This window comes from Dasypus novemcinctus, chromosome 1 (genome assembly GCF_030445035.2).
Source record: "Dasypus novemcinctus isolate mDasNov1 chromosome 1, mDasNov1.1.hap2, whole genome shotgun sequence".
Classification (NCBI taxonomy): Eukaryota; Metazoa; Chordata; class Mammalia; order Cingulata; family Dasypodidae; genus Dasypus; species Dasypus novemcinctus.
In genome coordinates, this window is record NC_080673.1 from 204,217,265 (window position 1) to 204,239,714 (window position 22,450).

General features: G+C 52.4%; 1 protein-coding gene across 1 annotated transcript in view; it reads right to left on the bottom strand.

Annotated features, from left to right (window-relative positions):
- Window positions 1-22,450, bottom strand: part of AFAP1 (actin filament associated protein 1) — a 175,953-nt gene that overhangs the window by 70,301 nt on the left and 83,202 nt on the right. Inside the window, 3 exon segments of the mRNA XM_058301303.2 lie at window positions 2,152-2,331; window positions 6,013-6,224; window positions 18,926-19,034. Of these exon segments, the coding sequence (XP_058157286.1) occupies window positions 2,152-2,331; window positions 6,013-6,224; window positions 18,926-19,034 (501 nt within the window).

Consider the following 22,450-nt stretch of genomic DNA (forward strand, 5'->3'; position numbering starts at 1 on the left):
CACGCAGCCTTAGGTGGGAAGAGGAAGCCTGAACACTCACAGAGATCAGCAACCACCTTGCTCCAACATGTGGCAACAGATTCTGGTGAGGAACTACCTCTTATAGTACCTTGTGTTGGACTCTTTAGGGCCTTGTAACTGTAAGCCTCTACCCCAAATACCCTTTATAAAAACTAACAGTTTTATGGTACTTTGTACCGGCACCCCTTTGGCTAACAGAATGAGGTTAGCATAATCTTGTTACCATGAAAAAAAAAACAAATGAAATTCAACATCCATTTATATTTTTTTAAAATATACAAATGAACACCGGAAACAAAAATCTCTCAGAGTAGGAATAAGAATTCCCTTAATCTGAGAAAGAGTACCTATAAAGTCTACAACAAACATCATAATTTATGGTGAAAGTTTGAAAGCTTGCCCTTTGAAATTGAGAAAGACACAAGCATGCATGCCAGCCCTTCAATTCACTATGTATTGGAAGTCCTATCCAATGCAATAATGCAAGAAAAAGAAATGCAATGTAAGAAATGGAAAGGACTGCCACCACTCTCAAATAATAAAATCCAAAAGAATCTAAAGAGAAACTATTATATTCAATAAAAGAGTAGCTGGATTAAAAAAAAATCAGTTGAACTTCTAAAATAGCAGCAACATACCATTAGAAAGAGAAATCAGCATAATTTATTTTTTTAATACTGTAATAGCCATTTGTAATAGCACAGAAAACATCAAGAAATAAATACGCCAGATACCAGCTATGCTAACCCCCCTTTTTAGGGCTTAGAGCTATAAAGATGCATTGATTACCAATTCAAGAGAGCAGAGAAGAAAACTCTACCAGCTTGCACATTTGAAACTTAGAAGAATAGAAACTAAAACTATTTGGCATAACACCTAAGTTTATAAGCTATTGCTAGTTATCAAAAATTGACTGCTAAGATTTATTGAGTATTTACTATGTGCCAGCTTTGTGCTGACTGTGGATTATCTGCTTCTTGCTGTTATTGTCATCATTCTGCAGGTTAATAAACTGAAGCCCAGAAAAGATAAGCAACGTGCCCGTTCAAGGCAGGCAGCTGGTAAAGGCCTGGGCCACCAGGGAAGGCAGAGGTGGCTGCCTCCGGAAGCCGAGGTAATCCTGTCTGGCAGGCATGCTCAGGATTTCTACTTGCCAAGCATCAGCCAAGTGCCCGGTCAGGCACGGTGACAGATGCTGAGGCTGCAGCAGCATAGTTTTAAGGAGGCAGAAGCACAATGAGCAAGCCACTGAAGAGGTAAGAAGTGGCTGGTGATGACGGAGGCAGGTAGTGGAGAGGGAGCGAGTGGGATTGGTATTGGGAGCATAACCAGAGGGGAAGGCACACTTGGGTGACTGGAAGGCTTCTCGGAGGAGGAGACCTTTAAAACAAAAACGGAAGGGTGAGAAAGGCTAGCCTTAGGAACCGCACGTGGAGAGTGACCAGCAAAGTGACAGTCCAGAAACAAAGAATGGAGGCTGAGGGACAGGGGAGAGAGCCCAGGAAGTGGGTCAGGAAGGAGAGGAATGGGGGGGGGGGGGAGGAAGCAGAAGCGAAAGTGGAAGCCATGTTTCTCTCACCAAATGTTCCCATGGGTCGACAAACTCAGGATTAAAGTTAAAAGTCTGGCCTAGAGAGGAGCTACTGAATTGCCCACGGTTTCTCCATACTGTGGACATTCACTTACACTAAAATCTTCAAGCTCAACACAAGACACACATGCTGGAACCCTCAACGGGGCTGAGTCCTGCCCCGTCCTGGTTGTAGAGGAGACTGAAAATTAGCAAGAAACTAAGAAGACGCACTGAGTCGGTTCAAAGAACAAGCTCCCCGAGTGCACCCCGTATCACTTTACATCCGACGCAGGCAACTCAAGTGCCACGAGAGCCTTTCTACCCTGAGGGGCAGTAGTGTTTGCAACAAGCAAGTATCATCTAGCAAGTCCACAGACGGAGCGTTACATGAAATGGGCTCTAGGTTGCCTTAAGGTGATCAGAACACTCAGTTATCAAAGAAAAAACTATTTGGGCTAAGCAATGTACGTCTATGCTTAAAAATACATATATATTTTTTAAGTATCCCTCAGATAGAGGGCTGGAGAGGAAATTGGCTCCGACGGGCGCCCGCTTACCTTCAACCACTGCTCGGCTTGCTCCTTACTCTGCACCGCGAGGACAAGTGGGTCTGTTCCTTGCTGGGTGATTTTCAGCTCGTGTTTCTTCTTCTTGCTGTCTTTCGGGATGTATGTGATGTTACAGCCTTGGAGGGGCAGCTCCATCTGAGGCTGCTGGTCCTTGGAACTTTTATAGCACTGCACGTAACAAATCAGTAGACAACAATGCTGTTTTATGACAGGGTTAAAACACGCATCGGTAAAACACCAGCCTAACGCACACCTGCGTATGGGCATCTGGGGGCCTCCCTGAAGAGAGGAAAGACCTGCTGCTGGACAACGGACCTGCAGCCCGGTGGGGCTCCGTGAGCATGAAAGTCCATTTAGTCCTAATTCAGAAGATCTGATCAAGGCTCTACTACATGACGCAGCGGGAAGCAGAGAGACCCCAAACTCATGGGGCTGCTAGAGTTACATCAATGTATCTGATTAGAGCTGCTGAAACTGCAGAGCCCCAGTGAGGGCAGACAAGAGAAGGGTTTGGAAACTTACATCGATAGCCTACATCATGAGGAATCTATTTCATCTCTGTCTCCCTTCAGAACGGCAGTTGAGCGAGATCAAAAGTAGAAATATCAACACAGAGTGGACCAAAATTCCTACAAACGCCTCTCTGCTCGTTGAGTAATGTTCCAAATGCACGCTGCTCCATTTACCCAGCGAGCTTCACTCTAAAGATTCCCATCAGTGTGGTTAAAATGAGATTTAGCTCTTACTGTTCTTCTTCAATCTATGTTTGTAAAACTTACAATCAAATCTTTGTCCAAAGGTTTTGTTCCCTCTCTTTTTTTGTTTAATTTTATTATTTGTATGTCTCCTAATGGAAATACACTGTCGAGGAATTCATATATTTGGGTCCTAGTTTTGTTACTAATTTACTTTGGGTCCTGGGAAGTTTCTCAAGTTTTCTGTTTCCTTGTTTGTAAAATGACTCATCGCTATTGTTATTTACTAAATTATGTTGTAAGAATTTTTTCAATTTGTAAATTTTACTGATTTTTTAAAATTAGTAACAACAACAGCTGCTACCAAGAATTGAGTATCAACATCACATGAGGCATTTCACACACTTATTTAATCATCACAGTTGTCGATTTTGCAGATTAGGAAACTGAAGTTCAGACTGTTTAAGAAACTTGCCCCAAGTCTGAGAACTGGGTAATGCAGAGCCCGCAGGCCCTGCTCTAGCCATCCCCTGAGGAATGGACAGACACCTATTTGCAGAAATAATTTCTAGCATCCTTTCCTGTTTCACAGTTCCGAAGCCACTGCCCTGGCATGGTGTAGATATGGAAAATGGCCACTTGACTTTTAATGGTTATGGACGGTTACCAGACGTTTTGCATTTTGATTAAGTGCAAAAAAAAAAAAGGGAGTGAAAGGAAGGAGTCAAAAAGGATATTCCATCACTTATAGTTGTCCTTATATTAAATGCTTCAAAAGAGATGGATCAGCAATGAGCACTGGGGATGGCCAGGGCTGGATGGCCAGGGCGGTCAGCTCTAGCAGAGTGAGCGCCAAGGGGACTCCCTAAGGTGAGCCCTGAACCGCCACACCGGCAGAGGGGCGGGGCCAGAAGCAGGAAAAGCCACGCTGTGACGCAGTTCTAGAAAAGGCCTCCGCCGGCCCACGGGGAGAGCTGCCGCTGGACTGCTCTGCGGTGTGTCCACTCGGGGTCAGGGAGCTGGGCCTTTTTACCCGGGCACTGATCAGGACAGGATGCAGGTCCCTGGGAAGGCGGCAGGACAGTGGGTAGGGGACAGTCCCCTGCGGGTGCAGGGAGCTAAGCGCCTTCTGCAGGCTGCACTCCCTGGCGCGCGGAGAATGAGTCCTTCCACCCTGAAGCGGGAACCTGGGCACACAGTGGCCACCAGAGCAGCTGGGCACGGAAAGGTCAAGCTCTACAAGTCCGTACAGACAGCCATGGGGAGACAGACGTACAGGGGCGAGCATGGCCTTTGTCTTCTGTGTATAGCTGTCAGTACTATTAAAAAAATAAAACCAACAGGGGTACGTGGGTGGTTGGATCCAGGGTCATTTTTCACATAATATAAATAGCTAACTTGGGTCCTGTACTTGACAAAAGATGGTGCTTTCACATGGCTTTCCATGAATTTGTTATTTAATAGTGAGAACTCCTCTCGGTGGTACTAGGATCCTGGTTTTGGCGATGGGAAAACCAATAGGAGAACAAATGGAAGGAAAAGTAGGGGAGAGGGGAGAAGGTGAGGGGGAGAAGACAGGAAGGGGGGGGCGGGGAAGGGGCAGGAGACTCAGAACCCGCAGGGCTAACCCCAGCGTCACCCTCGGGTCTTCCCTCCCTGTGCCTGGAAACTTCTCTTTGAAATGAGAGTTGAGGGGGATTTCATAATATTTATATAATAGAGCCACATCTTTAGGCCATTAGGTCAGATGGTAAATAATGATCATATTAATTCTTTCCCCCCCATTCTTTACTTTTCAAAGCTCCGTGGCATCATTTTTGGCATATTCTGAATTTGGGAGAAATTCAGGCCACATACGAGGTATACTCTCACTGTTATTTAAAAAAACTGAACAAGGCAATCACCGGACATTGTAAATCCTCACAGGGCCCACTGGATGGAATGGAGGAGAGTATGGGCCATGATGTGGACCATTGACTATGAGGTGCAGAGGTGCCCAAAGATGTACTTACCAAATCCAATGGATGTGTCATGATGATGGGAACGAGTGTTGTTGGGGGGGGAGAGGGGGGGTGGGGGGGTGGGGTTGAATGGGACCTCACATATATATTTTTAATGTAATATTATTACAAAGTCAATAAAATAAATAAATAAATTTTAAAAAAAAGAAACAAAAAGATAAAAAAATAAAAAAATAAAAAAACTGAACAAAAGAATTCATTTTAAAATACACAGTTCTAAGACTCTGATAAAATAAGATTGCCAAAATTCACAGATAAAATTTAGTAAAATCAAATTAAAAAAACAATGGGCTATCTGCTTCACTGAAGAATGACATATGGAAGTTTTGTTTGAATGGTGAATGATTTTTCCCCCAAGGTTAATACGAAGGGAAAATAAAAGGCAAAAAGGCACATAATTCTGATAATCAACCATGCTTTCTAAAGCTAGGGAAGGAGGAAGGAGGGAAGGAAAGAAGGAAGGAGAGAAAGGAAAGAGGGTAGAAGAGAGAGGGAGGGAGGAGAGGAGGGAGGGCAGGAAGGAGAGAAGAAGAGAGGAAGAAGGGAGGGAAGGGGAGGGAAGGGGAGGGAAGGGGAGGGGGGCAGGGAGGCGCCCCGCGCTCTGCAGGGCCCTTGCTTCCTCTCTGAGGCCCTGCTGGATCAAGGCCCAGAGCAGAGGGTCTGCGTCCTCCTGTGACTTACTCTATCTTCCTGTTCTCCCTCTCAGGTTAAAAAAAAAAAAAAATGCCTTTAACTTTCCAAAAGAATGTCCTTCCCTAGTCCCTCCCCCTGCGCTGGAGCAGCCACAGGCCCCTGGCTATGACCTGGCTTTCAGGAATGCTCTGACTCACACAAACGAGAAACTACATCTCGCAGCCTCTGGCAAGTTAAACTGCTGTGCACTTCCACCAGCACAAACCACAGAGGCTGCAGCGGCTGCTGCGTCCCCTGACTGTCCAGGGCCTTGCCTGGGGACACAGCGCTGGCCGTGCGGGAGCCTGGGCGTGGGAGCACCCCCGGCTCACCAGGGGCCCCCCCTGGGCCCCCCCAGCGGTCCGAGGGCCTCCTCGTCCTCCTCAGGTGGCCGGGTCTGCGCCCCACCCTGGGCACCGACCGCAGAGCCCCCCGCCGCCCGCCGAGCCCGCGGCGCTCACCAGCAGCTTGGTGTCCCTGATGACGCACAGCAGCTTGGCCCACTGCCCGAAGCGCTTCTTGCGCAGGAGGAAGGCGCAGATCTTGGCGTCCTTCACCAGGTCCATGGAGGCCTCCTCGGACGGCCACTGGTGCCGCGTCTTCTTCCCCTTGCCATCCTCCTCCTCCTCGTCGTAGGACTCGTACGAGCTGCTCAGCGCATCCGAGTCGTAATCTTTCAGAAACGAGAGGAGCAGTGAGCCGGGGACACGGGGGCCAGGCACGAAAACCTTTCCCTGAATCCCACCCGTGGGCCTCGGGGCACATGACTACGCTGAAGGAGCCCAAGAACTTAGTGAGGAAGGGGCGTTCTCCTTCAGGGCACTGGAGAACCTTAGTCAACAGAAAGAAGAAAGGAGAAACGCTTAGACAGGCAGCGGAACTCAAAGTTTGAAACCAAAGGGACTAAAATTTACTCCCGTGTTCACGACGTCATTCCCGCTCAGGACAGGCTGGCGCTCGGCCGGCGGCCGCCGACTCCTCGCCCCCTTCCTGCAGGGCCCCCTTCCTGCAGGGCCCCCTTCCTGCAGGGCCCCCTTCCTGCAGGGCCGCCACCATCCTCAGACTGCCCGCGTCGCTCCTTTAGGCGGAAGTTCTCTCAAGCCTGCAACCCCCCTAACCCTCCCTAAACTACCTACTCCTCTTAACCTACCTAACCTACTAACCCACCTAACCCTATCTAACCCTCCCTAAACCACTAACCAACCTAACGCCCCTACTCTACCTAACCCTACCTAACCTACCTAACCTGCTAACCCACCTAGCCTACCTAACCCAGCTAACTTGCCTAACCCACCTAAACCGACCTCACCTATGCAACCCCTCCAACCTCGTTAGCCCAACTTAAATCACCTATCCCTGCCTAGCCTCCCTAGTCCTACCTGGGCTTACCTAGCCCTATTAACCTTGGCTAACCTAGCTAACCCTACCAGCCTGGGCTAACCTGCCTACCGCTCCTACCTAACAGGCCAGTCCGCCCAGCGGCCATCCTTGGAACGGTCCTGGAGCTGGCGCCCAGCCTCCCAGCTGCTGGCCTCAGCCGCCGGCAGGAATCCTTGCTCCGGACTCTATTTCCCAAGGAGAGCACGTCCCCCTCACCTCCAGGTCCCTGAACACACTGCCCCTCCTCCCGTCCTGCTCGTCCCACCTGCGCCTGCCACTGCTGGACAAACGCTGCTCGTCGTTCGGGATGTAGCCTCCCGGCACCTCCTCCAGCAGGCCTTCCCTGAACTGCCATGGCTGGGCCGAACGCCCTCCTTGGGGCCCCCACACCTCCAGGGTGAAACTCGCCAGCCTGTACCAGGACAGCTGCCTGCCCACGGGACCCCCGGCAGGTGCTGTCTGCAGTGACAAAGAACACGCACGTGGCAGGTGCGCAAGGGGCTGCTGTATGAACTTAAATTGCACCTGCAGAGGCTCGGCAGTGGGGCTGGCCCGTTAAAAGAGTTTAATAAGAATGAGCGGCCATGATGAAGAATTACTTCTGGCTCTACTGGGTTATACGCTCCTTGAGGCAATATCTGAGCTATCCCAGAATTGCCTTCAACCCTCAAAAGCATCTGGAACTTATTAGCTTTTCAAAAGTAGTCGAGGAACGAGCGCACGGTGATGGAGGGATGCTGCATTGGAAGGAATGCTGGCTAAAGCAATAGGTTATACAACTCAGCCAACGTAGCAGACACAGCTGTCCCTGTACAGAACAGAACTCATGAGTTTTAGTCGTTGGAAACTGGAACAGAATCTGTAACCAGCTGTCATTTTTGCATTTTACTTAACTTCCCTGCAAAGAATCACCATTAAAAGGAGAGGACACGTCCAAGTGGGAATTAAGGCATGACTAAGAAGTCAATGAAGGGTTCGAAACAGGAAGGAGAGGGAGGATATAAGGAGAGAAGTTCCGCGACAGCGTTGAGAAGGGGCCGCAGCAGGGGCGACCGAGCAGGCTGGGACGGGTCAGAGCCACCTGCCAACTCAGCAGGAAGACAAAGAAGCTGAGTGTGTCCCGGGGGTGCGAGGAGGGCTGACCCCAGGGACGCCGGGAGATGGGCTGGCGGTCCCGGCCACACCTCACCGTGGACCATGAACCAGACAGTCCAGAGCTCCTCCCAGGTGGCTTCTCATCAACCCGTCCCCCTGGCAGGGGCTTCTCTCACGCGGCTGCCCAGCACCCGCTCACGTGACAGCTGTTACCCACGTGTAAAGTAAAAGTACATAAAACTGAAACATCAGTTCCTGCGTTGCATTGAACACACTTAAAGAACCCCATCGTCACCAGTGGCCTGGGGATAACATATGGATGGCTCAGATGAAGAAAACTGTCACCATCGCAGAGGTGCTAATGAAAATATTGACGGAGACTGCGACGAGCGCTATTTTAGAGAGAAGGAATGGAAGGAAAAGGCACATGGGGCGCAGAGAACAAACACGAGGTCATCCTGGATCTGGCCTGAAATTAATATGGGCTGCTTGGCGTCGGAGGAGACCACGAGGCCTGACTGGTCTAACCCCAAGACCCCCGCCCCTTCGCTCTGCGGACGAGGGCCCCTGGCCAAACAGCCTCCTGGACTTGGGGACCGGGTGCAGGGCCTGCTCGTGCTGCGCAGAGAGCGTCGGTGCCCTGCCGGCCGCAGGATTATCCACACGGGCCAGTCGCATCCTCCATGGCGACCAGGGGGTACCCCACCCCCTTATCACGACAAAGCCTGCCCCCCAACCCCCGCTGGATCCCGCTGCTCCCGCGTGGATGCCCTGAGGGGCCCTGCGTGGCTTGTGGCATCCCCCTCCCCCAGGCTGGACGAAGAGGAGGCAAAGGAACCATCTAGACGCGGGGGGGTGCTCTGCAGGTAGGGCACCGTGAGCCAAAGACTGAAAAATCGGCACATAAAGCAGTTTAGCCTTTCACTCCTCAATAGTGCTAAGCGCCCGCCATGCACATCGAGTTAGGGGTTCCCTCTGGGGGGATGAAGGGGGTGGGGAGAAAGACAGGCAGGGTGTCTGGGAGCTGATGATGCCCTATTTTGTCACCAGGGAGGTGCTGGCACAGGCTTCTGCTTTACGATTAATTGTGAAGCTGTGTGATTTTTTTAAATAAATGCATTGTATTTTACATTAAAAGGACTTTTTAAAAGTTTGGCATGGCTAGGACACAAGTACAGGAGGGAGTGAGGAAGCTGAACCTGGAACCACCGCGTGTTATGCCATGATCTAAAATAAACCGAGAGGGAAGCGGACTTGGCCCAGTGGTTAGGGCATCCGCCTGCCACACGGGAGGTCCACGGTTCAAACCCGGGCCTCCTTGACCCGTGTGCAGCTGGCCCACGCGCAGTGCTGATGCACACAAGGAGTGCCGTGCCACGCAGGGGTGTCTCCCACGTAGGGGAGCCCCACGTGCAAGGAGTGCGCCCCATAAGGAGAGCCGCCCAGCGCAAAAAAAGTGCAGCCTGCCCAGGAATGGTGCCGCACACACGGAGAGCTGACACAACAAGATGACGCAACAAAAAGAAACACAGATTCCCGATGCTGCTGATAAGGATAGAAGCGGTCACAGAAGAACACACAGTGAATGGACACAGAGAGCAGACAACTGGCGGGGAAGGGAAGGGAAAGGAGAGAAATAAATAAAAATCTTTAAAAAATAAAATAAAATAAACTGAGAGATGTGCAATGAGCAAGCGACAGAATCGTGGTTTTATTTGAGAAAGATCATCCCACAATGGTTTGGACACCTATGAACCCCTCAGTGCTTGGCTCACTTTCTAGAATATCAGGTTGCTGTTCTGTGACCAAAGGAATGGTGAATAAATTAGTTATAAATGGAAGACCTGCTTTGATTTAACAAATATGCCCTAGCTGCCTCCAATATGCCCAGCTATATTTTGGTGCCGAGGATAAAGCGGAGAAAAGACAAGACCTGCTCGAAATGTACAAAGGGCCTCGCACTGCTGTGCCACGTGCCACCCCCACCCGGCCCCGGCCATCCTGAGATCGGGCGCAGGCGCTCAGCCTTATTTCAGATAAAAGGGAGCTGGGGCTCAGGGCACGTAGCTGGAGAACGGTGGGCTGGCTGTGACTGTAAGCTCACGGTGTCAGCTATGTCCCTGGTAGGCCTTTCACCCTCAGAAAGGGTGGAGCGCTGCAGCGCTGAGAAGGACAAGGCGCTCGTTGTCCTGCCTTCCTCACTGACCACTTTGTTTCGAGAAAAAGCTCGGACAACTCAGCAGGAAACCGAGAGCGGCCGGGAGGGACGGCCAGCGCCGGAAAGGGAACCTGCTCCCCGAAAACTCCCTCCAGCGTTACCCCGGGAAGAGAGAGGAGCCATCATCATTTCTACGGTCAGTGTTTCCTGGTGGTCTACCAGGCTGGGAGCTCAGTGTTCAGCGAGGGGCGGTTTCCGGTTGTTTGGAGGTAATGGGGGCTTTGTCAAAAATGAACGTGCAGTCCTCAGGATGGAGCAATAAAACATTGATTAGAGTGGACTTACTGGTATTCTACTATAGACTTACTGTGACTCCAGTAATGGAAGAAATTATATCATCGATGTGGAGACAGTGGCCGCAGGAGGTGCTGAGGGCAGGGAGAAGGAAGAAGAGGTGTGATGTGGGGGCATTTTTGGGACTTGGAATTGTCCTGGGTGGTACTGCAGGGACAGATGCTGGACAGATGCTGGACACTGTGTGTCCTGCCATAACCCACTGGGTGGACTGGGGGAGAGTGTAAGCTACAATGTAAACCACTACCCATGTGATGCAGCAGTGCTCCAAAATGTATTCACCAGGCGGCAGACTTGGCCCAGCGGTCAGGGCGTCTGCCTGCCACATGGGAGGTCCGCGGTTCAAAACCCGGGCCTCCTTGACCCGTGTGCAGCTGGCCCATGCGCAGTGCTGATGTGCCCAAGGAGTGCCGTGCCACGCAGGGGTGTCCCCCGCATGGGGGAGCCCCACGTGCAGGGAGTGCGCCCCGTAGGGAGAGCCGCCTGGCACGAAAGAAGGTGCAGCCTGCCCAGGAATGGTGCCGCACACACGGAGAGCTGACACAGCAAGATGACGCAACAAAGGGAGGCACAGATTCCCGTGCCGCTGACAACAACAGAAGCAGCGGACAGGGAAGACGCAGCAGGTGGACGCAGAGGGTGGACAACCGGGGTGGGGGGGGGAAGGGGAGAGAAATAAATCTTAAAAAAAAAACAACAAACAAACGTGTTCACCAAATGCAAAGAATGTGCCACGATGATGAAAGAAGTTGCCGAAGTGGGACTAGTGGGGGGGCATGGGGAGTGGGGCGTATGGGAATCTCCTATCATTTTTAATGTAATATTTTGTGTGATCTATGTATCTCTTAAAAATAGATTAAAAATATATTTTAAAAACATTAAGGTTCAGGGTGGGGAGGGGAGGGCAGAGAAAAGAATCTGTGTTCACTTCCAGGCCCCATAGGAACGGTAGGAGAACCCACAGGGACGAAGCAGGGGACAGGGAGCGATGGCTGAGAGGGTTTGTTTCGGGGGCAAAGTCTGGGAGGCTGTGAAGTAGGAACCACTGGCCCCTGGCATGCCCTGGCGCACCGTGCAGGCACTTCCCACATGCAGTGGGGGGGGGGGGCCAAAGAGCCGACGGCAGCAGGAGGTTTCACGGACGCTGCTGCTTCAGAAATGCTCTTCTCCTCCAGAAACTCGTTTCATGGGCAGGAAATCCCATCAAGCTTGCAGTTCTGACGAAACTGAAGGACTCTGCAATAAACTACCATTTTTATCTATAAAATGTCCACCCCAGAGAACAACAGCTGAAAACCACGGCAATGCCAGACACGAATCTTCGAGCAGGCCATCGGGCCCCGAGAGGTGGCTAGGCTAGCGTCACGTCCAGAAAGGCGAGGCCTTCCTCCCACTCAGGTGAAGCGGAAAGTCACCTTTCAGAGCGCAGGACCTACAGACAGAGCTAAGTGAGGAGCGAGTGAGGGCACCTGGTCTCCTGGGCCACTGCATTTAGCTTCCAAAGGTGGCGGGGGCCCCCTGCAGACCCCACCGCTGCGTCTCGACATGCTGGCCCTGACGAGGGGAGAACCTCCAGGCCGCCCTTCTGGCCTCTGACATGACCGGCCAGAAGGGAAAGGGGGAGACTGACGGAAGACGGTGCCTCCAGGTAGCAGCTGCTTGTCTCTTCTCTCGAGTTTCGGGGGTTCTGAGCACAAAGCTGGGGTTACTAACCGTTTAACCAAAACCAACTGAAGTAAATTCCACATGGAAAAATCAGCAGAGCAAGGGGTCAAAAGAGCAAGGCACTGATTTATTCAAGGAGTGTTTACTGAGCACTTTTTTTATGACAGCGCCAAACAGACAAAACTTCTTCCCTCACACTGTAGGGACAAGACTTCTTCCCTCACATTGATCTCACATTGTAGTGGGGACAGATAGACAATAAACAATTGCATTACAGGGGAACAGGCGGTGTGTCCAAACACACAGGAAACGCAGCGACCTCTGGGCCCCTCCAGCTTTGGCATCCGGTTGTTATAGTAATAATCCCAGCACGTGGCGGGCGTGGCGAGTGTTTGCAGGTTCCCAAAGAGCAACCCGGATGGTTCCACTTGGCCCACACGACAGCCCTGGGAAGGACAAGGCATTTGGAGCAGCGTGGCCGAGCGGGGACTCCCCAGCAGGCAGCGCGAGCTGCAGAGCCCTTGAAAGGCCTCCAGCTCGGAGGTGAGTGGGCTGGACAGCCACTGGAGGGTTCCGAGGAAAGAATGGCCAGACATGGTTTTTCAACGGCCACTCTAGCTCCCACTCTAGAGGAAGACAGGAAGTCCTCTAACTTCCCGGGTGCTTGGTGTCTTTAAAATGCAGCAGTGCCCCAAAATGTGTTCACCAAATGGAATGAATGTGCCACGGTGACAGAAGAGGTGGTTCATGTGGGAGGAGGGGGGTGAGGGGGGTGGGGGGTATTTGGGGACCTCTTACATTTTTTGAATGTAACATTTTTAAAAAAGAGAAAAAAAAATTTTAAGTGAATAAAAATATTAAGATGTCAACCTAAAATAAACAAAAAAACAAATAAATAAGTAAATGCCTTGTCCTGCTCAGTGCTACGGTGAGGCTCAAGCAAGGAGACACAGAAACACTCTTTGTGAACCTGAAAACCTGGACACAGGTTTATTACCTTCCAGTACCAAGGCCTGTGGAAGCTAGTAACCATTTTTGTAACATATGTCCTATTTTATTTAGGCACCTACCCCTGAATTCAGAAATGGCATTTCAACCAATCCCCAGAAGAGAAGAGAAGATTAGAAATCTGAAGTCAAACATGAAACATAAATCTGGAAGCAAAAATCCCAGCCAGATCTGTTGGGACTCTGTCAAACTGACTAAGAGAGAACTTCGAGTGCCACCTCCCGGCCTCGGGGGTCTGGGTTAGGTTTGATAACGAGAGGAATGTGTCAGCCATCTGGAGGCAGGAGAGGAAGCCGCCACCATTGGACCGTGCACTCAGGGCGCGTAGAACTCAGCGCTTACGCTCCTGTTGACCGTCGGCTCGTGGCTCCTCTCCCTGCTGGAGCACCTCCTGTGGCATCTCTGCCCCTGGGCAGGTGCACGAGCACCCCACGGCCAGTGGCACCAGCATCTTCAACAAGTCACCTCCGTCATCAAGTGTGGAGGGGCCGCCGGCCAGGCAGGCTGCACTTTGTCCTCAGACTTTAGCCCCTCTTCCGTCTCCCCCACTTGTAGGTGGCAGCTGCTCCCAGGGCAGAGCCAGCGGCCTTCCAGACTTCTTTGACAGCTCCCGTAACTGCACCGGGGCCGCTTCCTGCGCTACACCTCCTGGCCCTGCTTCTCTGATCAAACCCTAGTGGCTACAGGACTCGGGGGGGCAAGCCTTGGGCAGGCTCCTACAGGGGAGGCTCCAGGGCAGCCCCGTAGGATGCTGGAGCACGGCCCTGCCATTCTCGGAAGGGAACTATCTTACTTTTGGGAAGCTGTTCTGCACTCGCTGACATCCTGGTAGAGGCTGATACTTGACCTGGAGACACCAAGTGACAACGCAACCTGAGCTGCCCGCCGTGGGCAGGGTGACCCATCAAGGAGCATTCCGTCACCAAATCAGCATGGTCTGCATCACAGCAGCCACAGGTCCTCGGGACACCGGCAAGCTGCAGGTTCAAGCAGCCACGAGGCCAGAGCCCTGGCTCCTGCTGCAGCCCCCTCGCACCGTGGCCAGCTGACGACGGAGGACCTTCAAGCCCGGCTGACGGGCGAATGTGCTCAAGGCGCCAGCACCGAAGGAACGTGCCAGGCTGACCCCTCAGCCGTGCTCCAGGGCGGACCTGAACAGGTAAGGGAGGCCCTCCAGGTGGGTAGAACCCGGCGCAACGCGCCTGCTTGTTCATTCTGCCTGCGAGGGGAGGTGGTTGGAGGCACTGATTCATGAACACTGCCTGACGGTTTAATCAGACGGTGAAGACTCGAGAGGAGCGTGATGAGAAAACTGGCAACAAGGTCTACGGAAGAGGCTGCGAACAGGGCTCTGAATGTGAAGTTGTTGGGTATCAGGTGAATGCTCAGAAGAGCTTGATAACCAGGTAGACAAGATGACTCATGCAGGTGGCAGAGGCTTCCTCCCTCCTTTTCAAATGGGCTCGTGTCTAAAACGGCCACGGTGGCAGAGACAGGGGTTACACACGGCTCAGCCCCGTGGACTTCCACTCGTGAAGACCGGCCTACCTGCCACAGCAGAGACCAGCACCGGCTCCCCAAGACGACACAGGACACTGGTCACCTCCTCCCAGGACGGGCTCCCTGGACCAAGGGACGCGCCGCGGTGGGCTCGTGCTCGTGAAATCCCTTGCTCTTCCCGCCTTCCACCTCCCTGGAGCAGCTGGCCCGCTAGGGCGATGGACGGCGTTTTCAGCAGCAGTTGCGGGGCCAGCGGGTCAGTCCCCTGCGGGCTGGGGCAACGTCCTCCCGAGGGCAGTACATGCTCCGCGCCGGTGACCAGGATCTAGTGCTCTTTCTGCGCAGCCAGGATTCCTGCGCCTGGGAACCCGGGGCTGAAAGTGGTGGCAGCTCCTCTCACTACCGTCCCTCGTGGTCCTCCAGTGAGGGTTTTGCTTCCCTTCCCTGAAATGTTGGGCTCTGCTGACCCAGAGGCCTTAGTTTCTAAGGGCGTAACGTTCTCTCCAAAAGAACACGGCCATGGACCCCCAAACTGGAAGTTGGCACAGCCGCCTGGCCACTTGGGATTAGGAATTGATCCTGGCCACCGAGAAGCTGCTGCCACATGGAGGGGACCAGCGAGTGCATGCCTGGGGCCAGGTAACCCCCTGGGGAGCCCCGAGGACTCCCACGCCCTGCGGTGGAAGTCACTAGACAATCCCAACCAGCCAGGACGGGCCGTCCTGCTGAAGGGCCTGACTTCGGGGGAAGGAAAAGACAAGAAACCACAATCAGTCCAGGTGGGAGGAGAAGGAAACGACAAGCACTAGCGGTGGCCATGAACCCGTTGCAGAAATGAGCCCTGGACTAGTTAGGAGTTTCTCCTTGTTCTGAGATGGACACGTCTGTGTGTACATTCACTTTCTTCTTTCTTGGCCTCTCACATTCTCCCACCATCTAAATAAGACGTGCTACCAGCACTTAATCCTCTATCTCAGAACTGACGCTACAGGCTGGTGGGGTGGGGGCCGCTCAGTTGGAAGAGGACAACCATCACCCAAAGGTGGAGAAAGAGCCTCTGCGTGCCCATTGGGAGAGGTGAGCGAGCTGACTCTGCAGAGGACAGCTGAGTCATGTGAGTCAGAACCACGCTGGGCTCTTGTCTTTCGGTGGAGATTCGGTGTGGTTACGAGGGGGTGGTCTCGCACTGTGTTTACTTAGCAAGGCAGGAGCCTCATTCCCCCAGATGCTTCTCCTGGCACGATGCCGTGACGCTGGCTAAGGCTGCCGTGGGAGGAATCGTGAGCGCTGGAAGGCAGCAGGGAGGCAGCGGCCAGCCCCTCCCAAGGCCAGCGCAGGCGGCCGGGCGCCGGGGCATCTCACACGCACTGCCAGGGGCCCGTGCGCCGGCCGCGTCTGTCTGGCCGCAGCTGGACCGGCAGCGCCTGCAGCCCTGCTGGACCTGCCCCCTCATGCCCGAGTCCAGGGCCAGGGGCATGCACGGCTCAGGCTTCAGCTTCTCCTGCCGGCCGCCCCCGCCTCCAGGGAGAACGGGTGAGGGACACAAGGGGCTCCTGTCTGTCCTTCATGGATTCAATCCTGGCTCCTTCTTCCCCAGTTCTTGTGCACTTTTCTTCACAAATCCGGCCCTACCAGGCACGGCCACGACAGCCTTCCAGAGACTTCCTCTCAGACTCCCATAGCTGATGAGGTCCAGGGTCTACTTTAGACGCTTTATTCCGCAGTGCCCACGATGGGTCTTTCTCCCTGACAAAGGCACGTGGGATTCCACGGGGCTGTCGCAAAGTTCATGATGAGCTGAAGGTCACAAGACCCTGGACTCGTCCAACAAGTCAGCTCATTCCCACTGGCCTTGGAGGGGACGGCACTAGAGCCACGGCCGGCAGCCGGCCCAAGATGGCAGCGCGTCCAGAAGAATCCGTAGCCAGCACTGCTGACCGCGTCTCCCTGAGCAGGAGTCCCTCCGAGACTCTTCTGGAATTAGTGCAAAAGTTGCTGCCACCCAGCACAGCCACACTGAGGGTCAGGGCATGACCCCTCACTTACAGGAGCTACTCAGACGGAAAATTACAAAGGCCTCCCCCAAAACCGCTCCTGGTTTTTAGCCCTTGAAGGTATATTGGGAGTGGAGGGCAGGTGAGAGGAAGGCTAGAGCCAAACACTTTGAACGCAGGGAACTACCCTATAACCTAAGTTTTTTTTCTTTGCTTATTACCAAGAAAAGGGAAATAGTCCAATGAAGGGGAATTTTCACGCTATTTTGCTTTTTAGATACCGGGGAGTGAACCCAGGACCTCGGGTGTGGGAAGCCAGTGCTCAACCACTGAGCCACGTCCGCTCCCCTCCAACTGAGTTGTGAATTACATCGTGCCATTTAATTGTTTGTGTTTTCCAATAATCTACTGTCTTCTTAAAATAACTGATACTTAAAAATTACATGATTGCATTGTGCCCAAATAATTTTTAAATGATAGAAATTAAAACGCTTCTCTTACAGATCTCAAAACCTGTTACTTCATCACCTCCTCAGAAGAACCATCCCTTTACTCGTTCAGCGTGTAACAAAAATTTCCTGAACGCTCAGCCTGGGCCAGGACCGGTCCAGATGCTGGGACGGGAGGCACGGGTGGGGCGGTGGGTCTCAGCCCGCGAGATGCGCGCAGACGCCGGGGGGCGTTTCCTCCAACAATCTCCTTCTAACCAGCAAGTCAGGTTCTGCCTACTGAAACGGCTGCTCGTTTACTGTCAAGGAAGAGAAAAGATCAGAAAGTCTGTCTGTGGTGAGGTTTCGGTATTCTAACACGATATTGGGAGGAGGAGGCCGTTTCCACCAGACGCCGAGGAGGTGGGGGAGCATGGCACAGGAAGGGAACGCGCTGGAGTGCTCTTCATTAAAACAGCAACCACGCTCCCACTTCCCACTTCACCTACCACTTACAAGAAAAGCAAATGGGATTCCCCGAGTTAGCACACACTCGAATATTCTATTTCAGTTTCATTATGATGTGACAATACAGCACTGCCCGTTGGGATATTTAGGGCAGAAATAAAGGCAATGTTTCAAAAACTAATTCCAGAAGGTAGTGATCAAAACGTTTCAACATCAGCGTGAATTCTTTAGCTGAATTTGAGAGTGGAGTTACTAACAAAGAGATCCTTCTGAGATTATCATCATGCAATTACTGGAGCTGTGACAACTATCATTTAGGCAAAGGTTTCTCTGGTGAAACCTGTAACAACAGAGAAAATGAGAAATAAGAAGGCTATGGCTGAGATGCCTATTTGTTTGTCTCAATTATTTTCAACGCAACAGTCGATCCGCTAGAAACTAATCACACAACAAATGTCAACTAAGGGGGGAAATTACTGGTTCAAAAACCCTGGGGTGCTGCAGCGAGAGTGTAACCTGCACCAGGAAAACATACAACAAAAAGTCATTCTCTTTCAACCACCGAGCACACATTTCATTTACGGATAGAAGATTTCACAGCAAAAGCATTGCCCTAATTTTGAGTCCTGGGCAAGAGAAGAACTGAATTATCAAAAAGTCTGACAGAATGTTCCAGTGAAACAAATGTCACTGGGGACATTTCTTTCAAATCCATATAGTAAGTGGAGTGAGACCAGCACTAACTGCTCGGTAGAAGGTCGCTGGGGGTCTGCTTTAAAGGTAGTTTACAACTCGCCTTTTCTAACTGTAAATTAATGTTCGTAGTTGACCAAAAAACCTTTTAAAATAGGTTAAGTGACCACTTGGAGATTTACTTTTACCCCACATTTTTTCAAACCACCCTTTTGAGCCTTGGACGCATCACTTCCATATTATCAAAGTCTTGAAAGGAAGAAGCTATGCTCCGGCCAGCAGCTGCTTCGAGGCTGATGTATTAGATGCAGCCCTGTCCTGGCCCTTCGCCTCTCGAGGCAACGCTCCCAGCCCGCAGCCGGGTGCCACCAGCGCCAGCCCACACCGACCCCGCCAGCCCGTCCTGACTTTTATTGACTTGGGTTGTTGCTGAATTAACAGTGATGAAATCCATCCCAGTATTCAAAGGCACGTGAGCCTTTCAAAGCCCTTTCCATACGTCCTCTTTGGACTCCCTCCCGCGGTGTGTGATCGTGCACCCATTCCCCGCCGTGCCCGGAAAGGGGCGCGCGAGGCTCTCTGACAGCCCCGCACGCGGGAAGCCGGGCTCTGCAGGGCACGGCCCACTCACTTGACGTGACGTATTCCGGAGCTTTCCCAGGACTCAGCGGCACGGCCTCCTCATAGTAGCCTTCCGGGAGGGACGTCGTCGGCAACGGCGGAGGCCCGCTGTCGGGTGGCTGGGGAGACAGGGCAGAGAGCGCAGGTGTGAGCGGGCACCGGGGGAGCGCGGCGCTCCAGCCAAGGGCACGGTCAGTGTTTCCCTGCAAAGGGGAAGGAGCCCTGTCCTCAAGGGGCCGAGTTCCCAAGTGGGTCCTTCCCGCTCATGGCCAGCCCCCCCCGCAGCCTGGCACAGACCCTCCCACCTGCTGCAGCTCACAAATAACGCGGCACCGGCCCACCCAGCGGTCCTCTGTCCAGGCTGCTTCCGGGGCGAGGGGAGCCCCCTTCCCCTAACACACCTGGGGGAATTCATGCTCACCCTTCCAGGTGCCTCTCCCCAAGCCGAGACGGTGCCCCCTCCTCTTTATCCCCAAAATGCTGCACATGCCCCTGACCACCCAAAGCCAACTGCCTCAGTGGAGAGCTCCTAGAGGACAGGAGCTGTTGAGATTCCCCTGTACGCCCACACTGTGCCCACCCCAGGGTAAGCATGAGATAAAGGCAGCTGAGCAGATGAAGGCGTGAAGGGCTGCACACAATCTCAATACATGCCAGGACGTGCCAGGGCAGCTGTGATGGTCTGAAGGCGTGTGTACCCCAGAAAAGGATGCCCTGGCACGTAACCCATTCCCACGGGTGTGAGCCCATTGTAAGCGGGACCTTCTGATGAGGCTCCTTCAGTAGGGGGTGGCCTCCTCATTCGGGGTGGGGCTTCGTCTCTTACTGGAGTCCTTTCTAAGAGGATGGAATTCAGACAGCAAGGGACCACGCGGGAAGCAGGAGGCTGGACGGCAGCAGAACCCAGAGGAGGCGGGGGAGGCCAGGAGAGGGTGCCGTGGGCCACGAGGCAAACTAAGAACGGCCACCAGCCCCACAACGCCAGCCTCCGGGAAGAAGGCATTGCCTTGGTGAGCCCGCATCTGGACCTTCTTTGAGCCTCAAAGCCATGAGCCAATAAATTCCCATGTTGAACCCAACCCATTGCATATCTGCTTGAGCAGCCAAGGAAACTAAAACAACAACTAAAACAAAAAAATAAGGAAAGCAGATCTCCTCTGAGACACCATCTGAAAGAAACTGGAAATGACAATCTTGGCGAAGAAGGATTCTGCTCCTCTCTAAAACCAGCCACATCGTAACTTCTTGGCAAATTCTTGAGAGTGGAGTCTGGTTCTGAGAGCACAACTTTAGAGCACAGAAGAGCCCACCGGCTTGCCCTGATTCTCAGGACTGTCCAAACTCTAACCAGTCTTCAAGACCGAGCCACAGGGCCATCCTCTCTTACTCTAACCCACACTGGCCTCTTGGCCCTCTGAGTATCTACAGGATTGGCTGATGGTGCCGCTGGCTGGTCCTCAAGTCAACAGAAAAGGAGAAGCAGAGAAGGCCCAGCATTTGCCGAAACCTGCTGTTTGCCTGGCACCGTCCACGCACTTTCACCCTGGTGATGGGTCAATCAGCCTAACAGGAATCCCTCAAGACCTACTGGATTACCTTGTATTTTCAAATAGAGAAATCACGGCTCAGACCCTAAAACCGCCTGCTCAACATCAGACACCAGTAAGTGACAGAGCTGGTGCCTGAATGCTGGCAACTTAGTAAGTTCTGACAATTGTTTAAAGATGCAATGCTAAGCTAAGGTTTACAAAAAGCTGGCAAACTGGATCTCTGTCATTTGCTAAAAAATGCTAATGTATATGGTGAGAAAAAAAAAACCAAGTGTAACGACCTCACACTGCCTACATTCTGTAAACAAATTGGGAAGAAATGTCACAGAATGGAGCAGAGCAGAGGCCCCAGCTTGACGTCTACCAAGGTCAGATTCCAAAGGGAGCAATGTTCCAGTGCAGTCACAGGGTGTTTTCTTTATCTAAACTTTCTAGAAAGCTCCACCACTCTCCATATAATTCAAACTTCTGAATCCAAGAAATCCTTCTCGAATGACGAACCCCCCCACTGCACCGTCCACCCACTCCCTCCCCTCGGCGGATGGAGGAAGTGAATTCCCTCAAGAGCTCCTGCACTGGATCCTGCCTACACTTGCAGTCATCTTCCCCCACCCCCAGGCTGTATTCCCTAGACTAAATAACTCCCGTTCCTTTGCACTCCTCTCCCTGGGCTGCCTTCCCAGCATTTCATCACCCTGTGGTATTGTGTTGGACTGTCCCCAGGTCCTTTCACATCATCCTGAAGAGGGAGGACTTGAAATGGAGCCTGACGGACCATACTCAGCACCAGACAAAGCCTGTCCAGAAGCCATATTCATGTTAGACGCCAGCCTGTGCAACGTCCCAGAGGCAGAGCAGACGGCAGGAAGGGTGGGGACGGGGAGAGGAGAATTCCACTTAACGGGTGCAGAGGTTCCTTCTGAGACGATGAGAACATTGGGGTGACAGACGGTGACCCAGGTAGCACGACATGGTGAATGCAGCTAATACCAACGAACTGTACACTTGGACATGGGGAGGACGGGACATTTCAAGCTTCACTACAATAAAAAGTTACCAGCAGGCAATTACTAGAGCCATGGTGCTCGCGAGAAAGGTTGAAAAGGAAAATAGAAATCTCTTTCTTTTGGAAAACGACTATTTGATTCACTGTGTGCCTTTTATTCATGAAATGGACAGTGTTTCAATTTCCTACTCTAGTATGTGCAGAGAGTCAAATTATTCATGCCCCGGGAATATTTGAATCAAACAAATGTTTATTAAAGAGTCGGAGTCAGGGAAGCGGACTTGGCCCAGTGGTTAGGGCGTTCGTCTACCACATGGGAGGTCCGCGGTTCAAACCCCGGGCCTCCTTGACCCGTGTGGAGCTGGCCCATGCGCAGTGCTGATGCGCGCAAGGAGTGCCGTGCCACGCAGGGGTGTCCCCGTGTAGGGGAGCCCCACACGCAAGGAGTGCGCCCCGTAAGGAGAGTCACCCAGTGCGAAAGAAAGTGCAGCCTGCCCAGGAATGGCGCCGCACACACAGAGAGCTGATGCAACAAGATGACACAGCAAAAAGAAACACAGATTCCCGTGCTGCTGATAAGGATAGAAGCAGTCACAGAAGAACACACAGCAAATGGACACAGAGAGCAGACAACTGGGGGGGGGGGGGAGAGGAGAGAGAAATAAATAAATCTTTAAAAAAAAAAAAAAAAAGAATGGGAGCCAGCTTCTCCTCCAGAGTTCTGCCAGGAACAGCAACGTAAGAGCTTGCCTCTGAACGGATGGGCCCGGACGAGCCACCAACCCTCCCCGTGGGGGAAGCATTCTGTACCCCCTTTCAATCCACAGGCCCGTGGAGTCAATAATTCCGCTTCCGGAAATGCAAGCCAATTGAGCAGGTGAGCAAAAATGTGAAAGAAACAAAAATGCTTCTTAGCTAAATCTAGAATAACCTTGCTGTCGCTCAAGAGCGGGACGTTTACGCTACCAGCAGGTCCGTG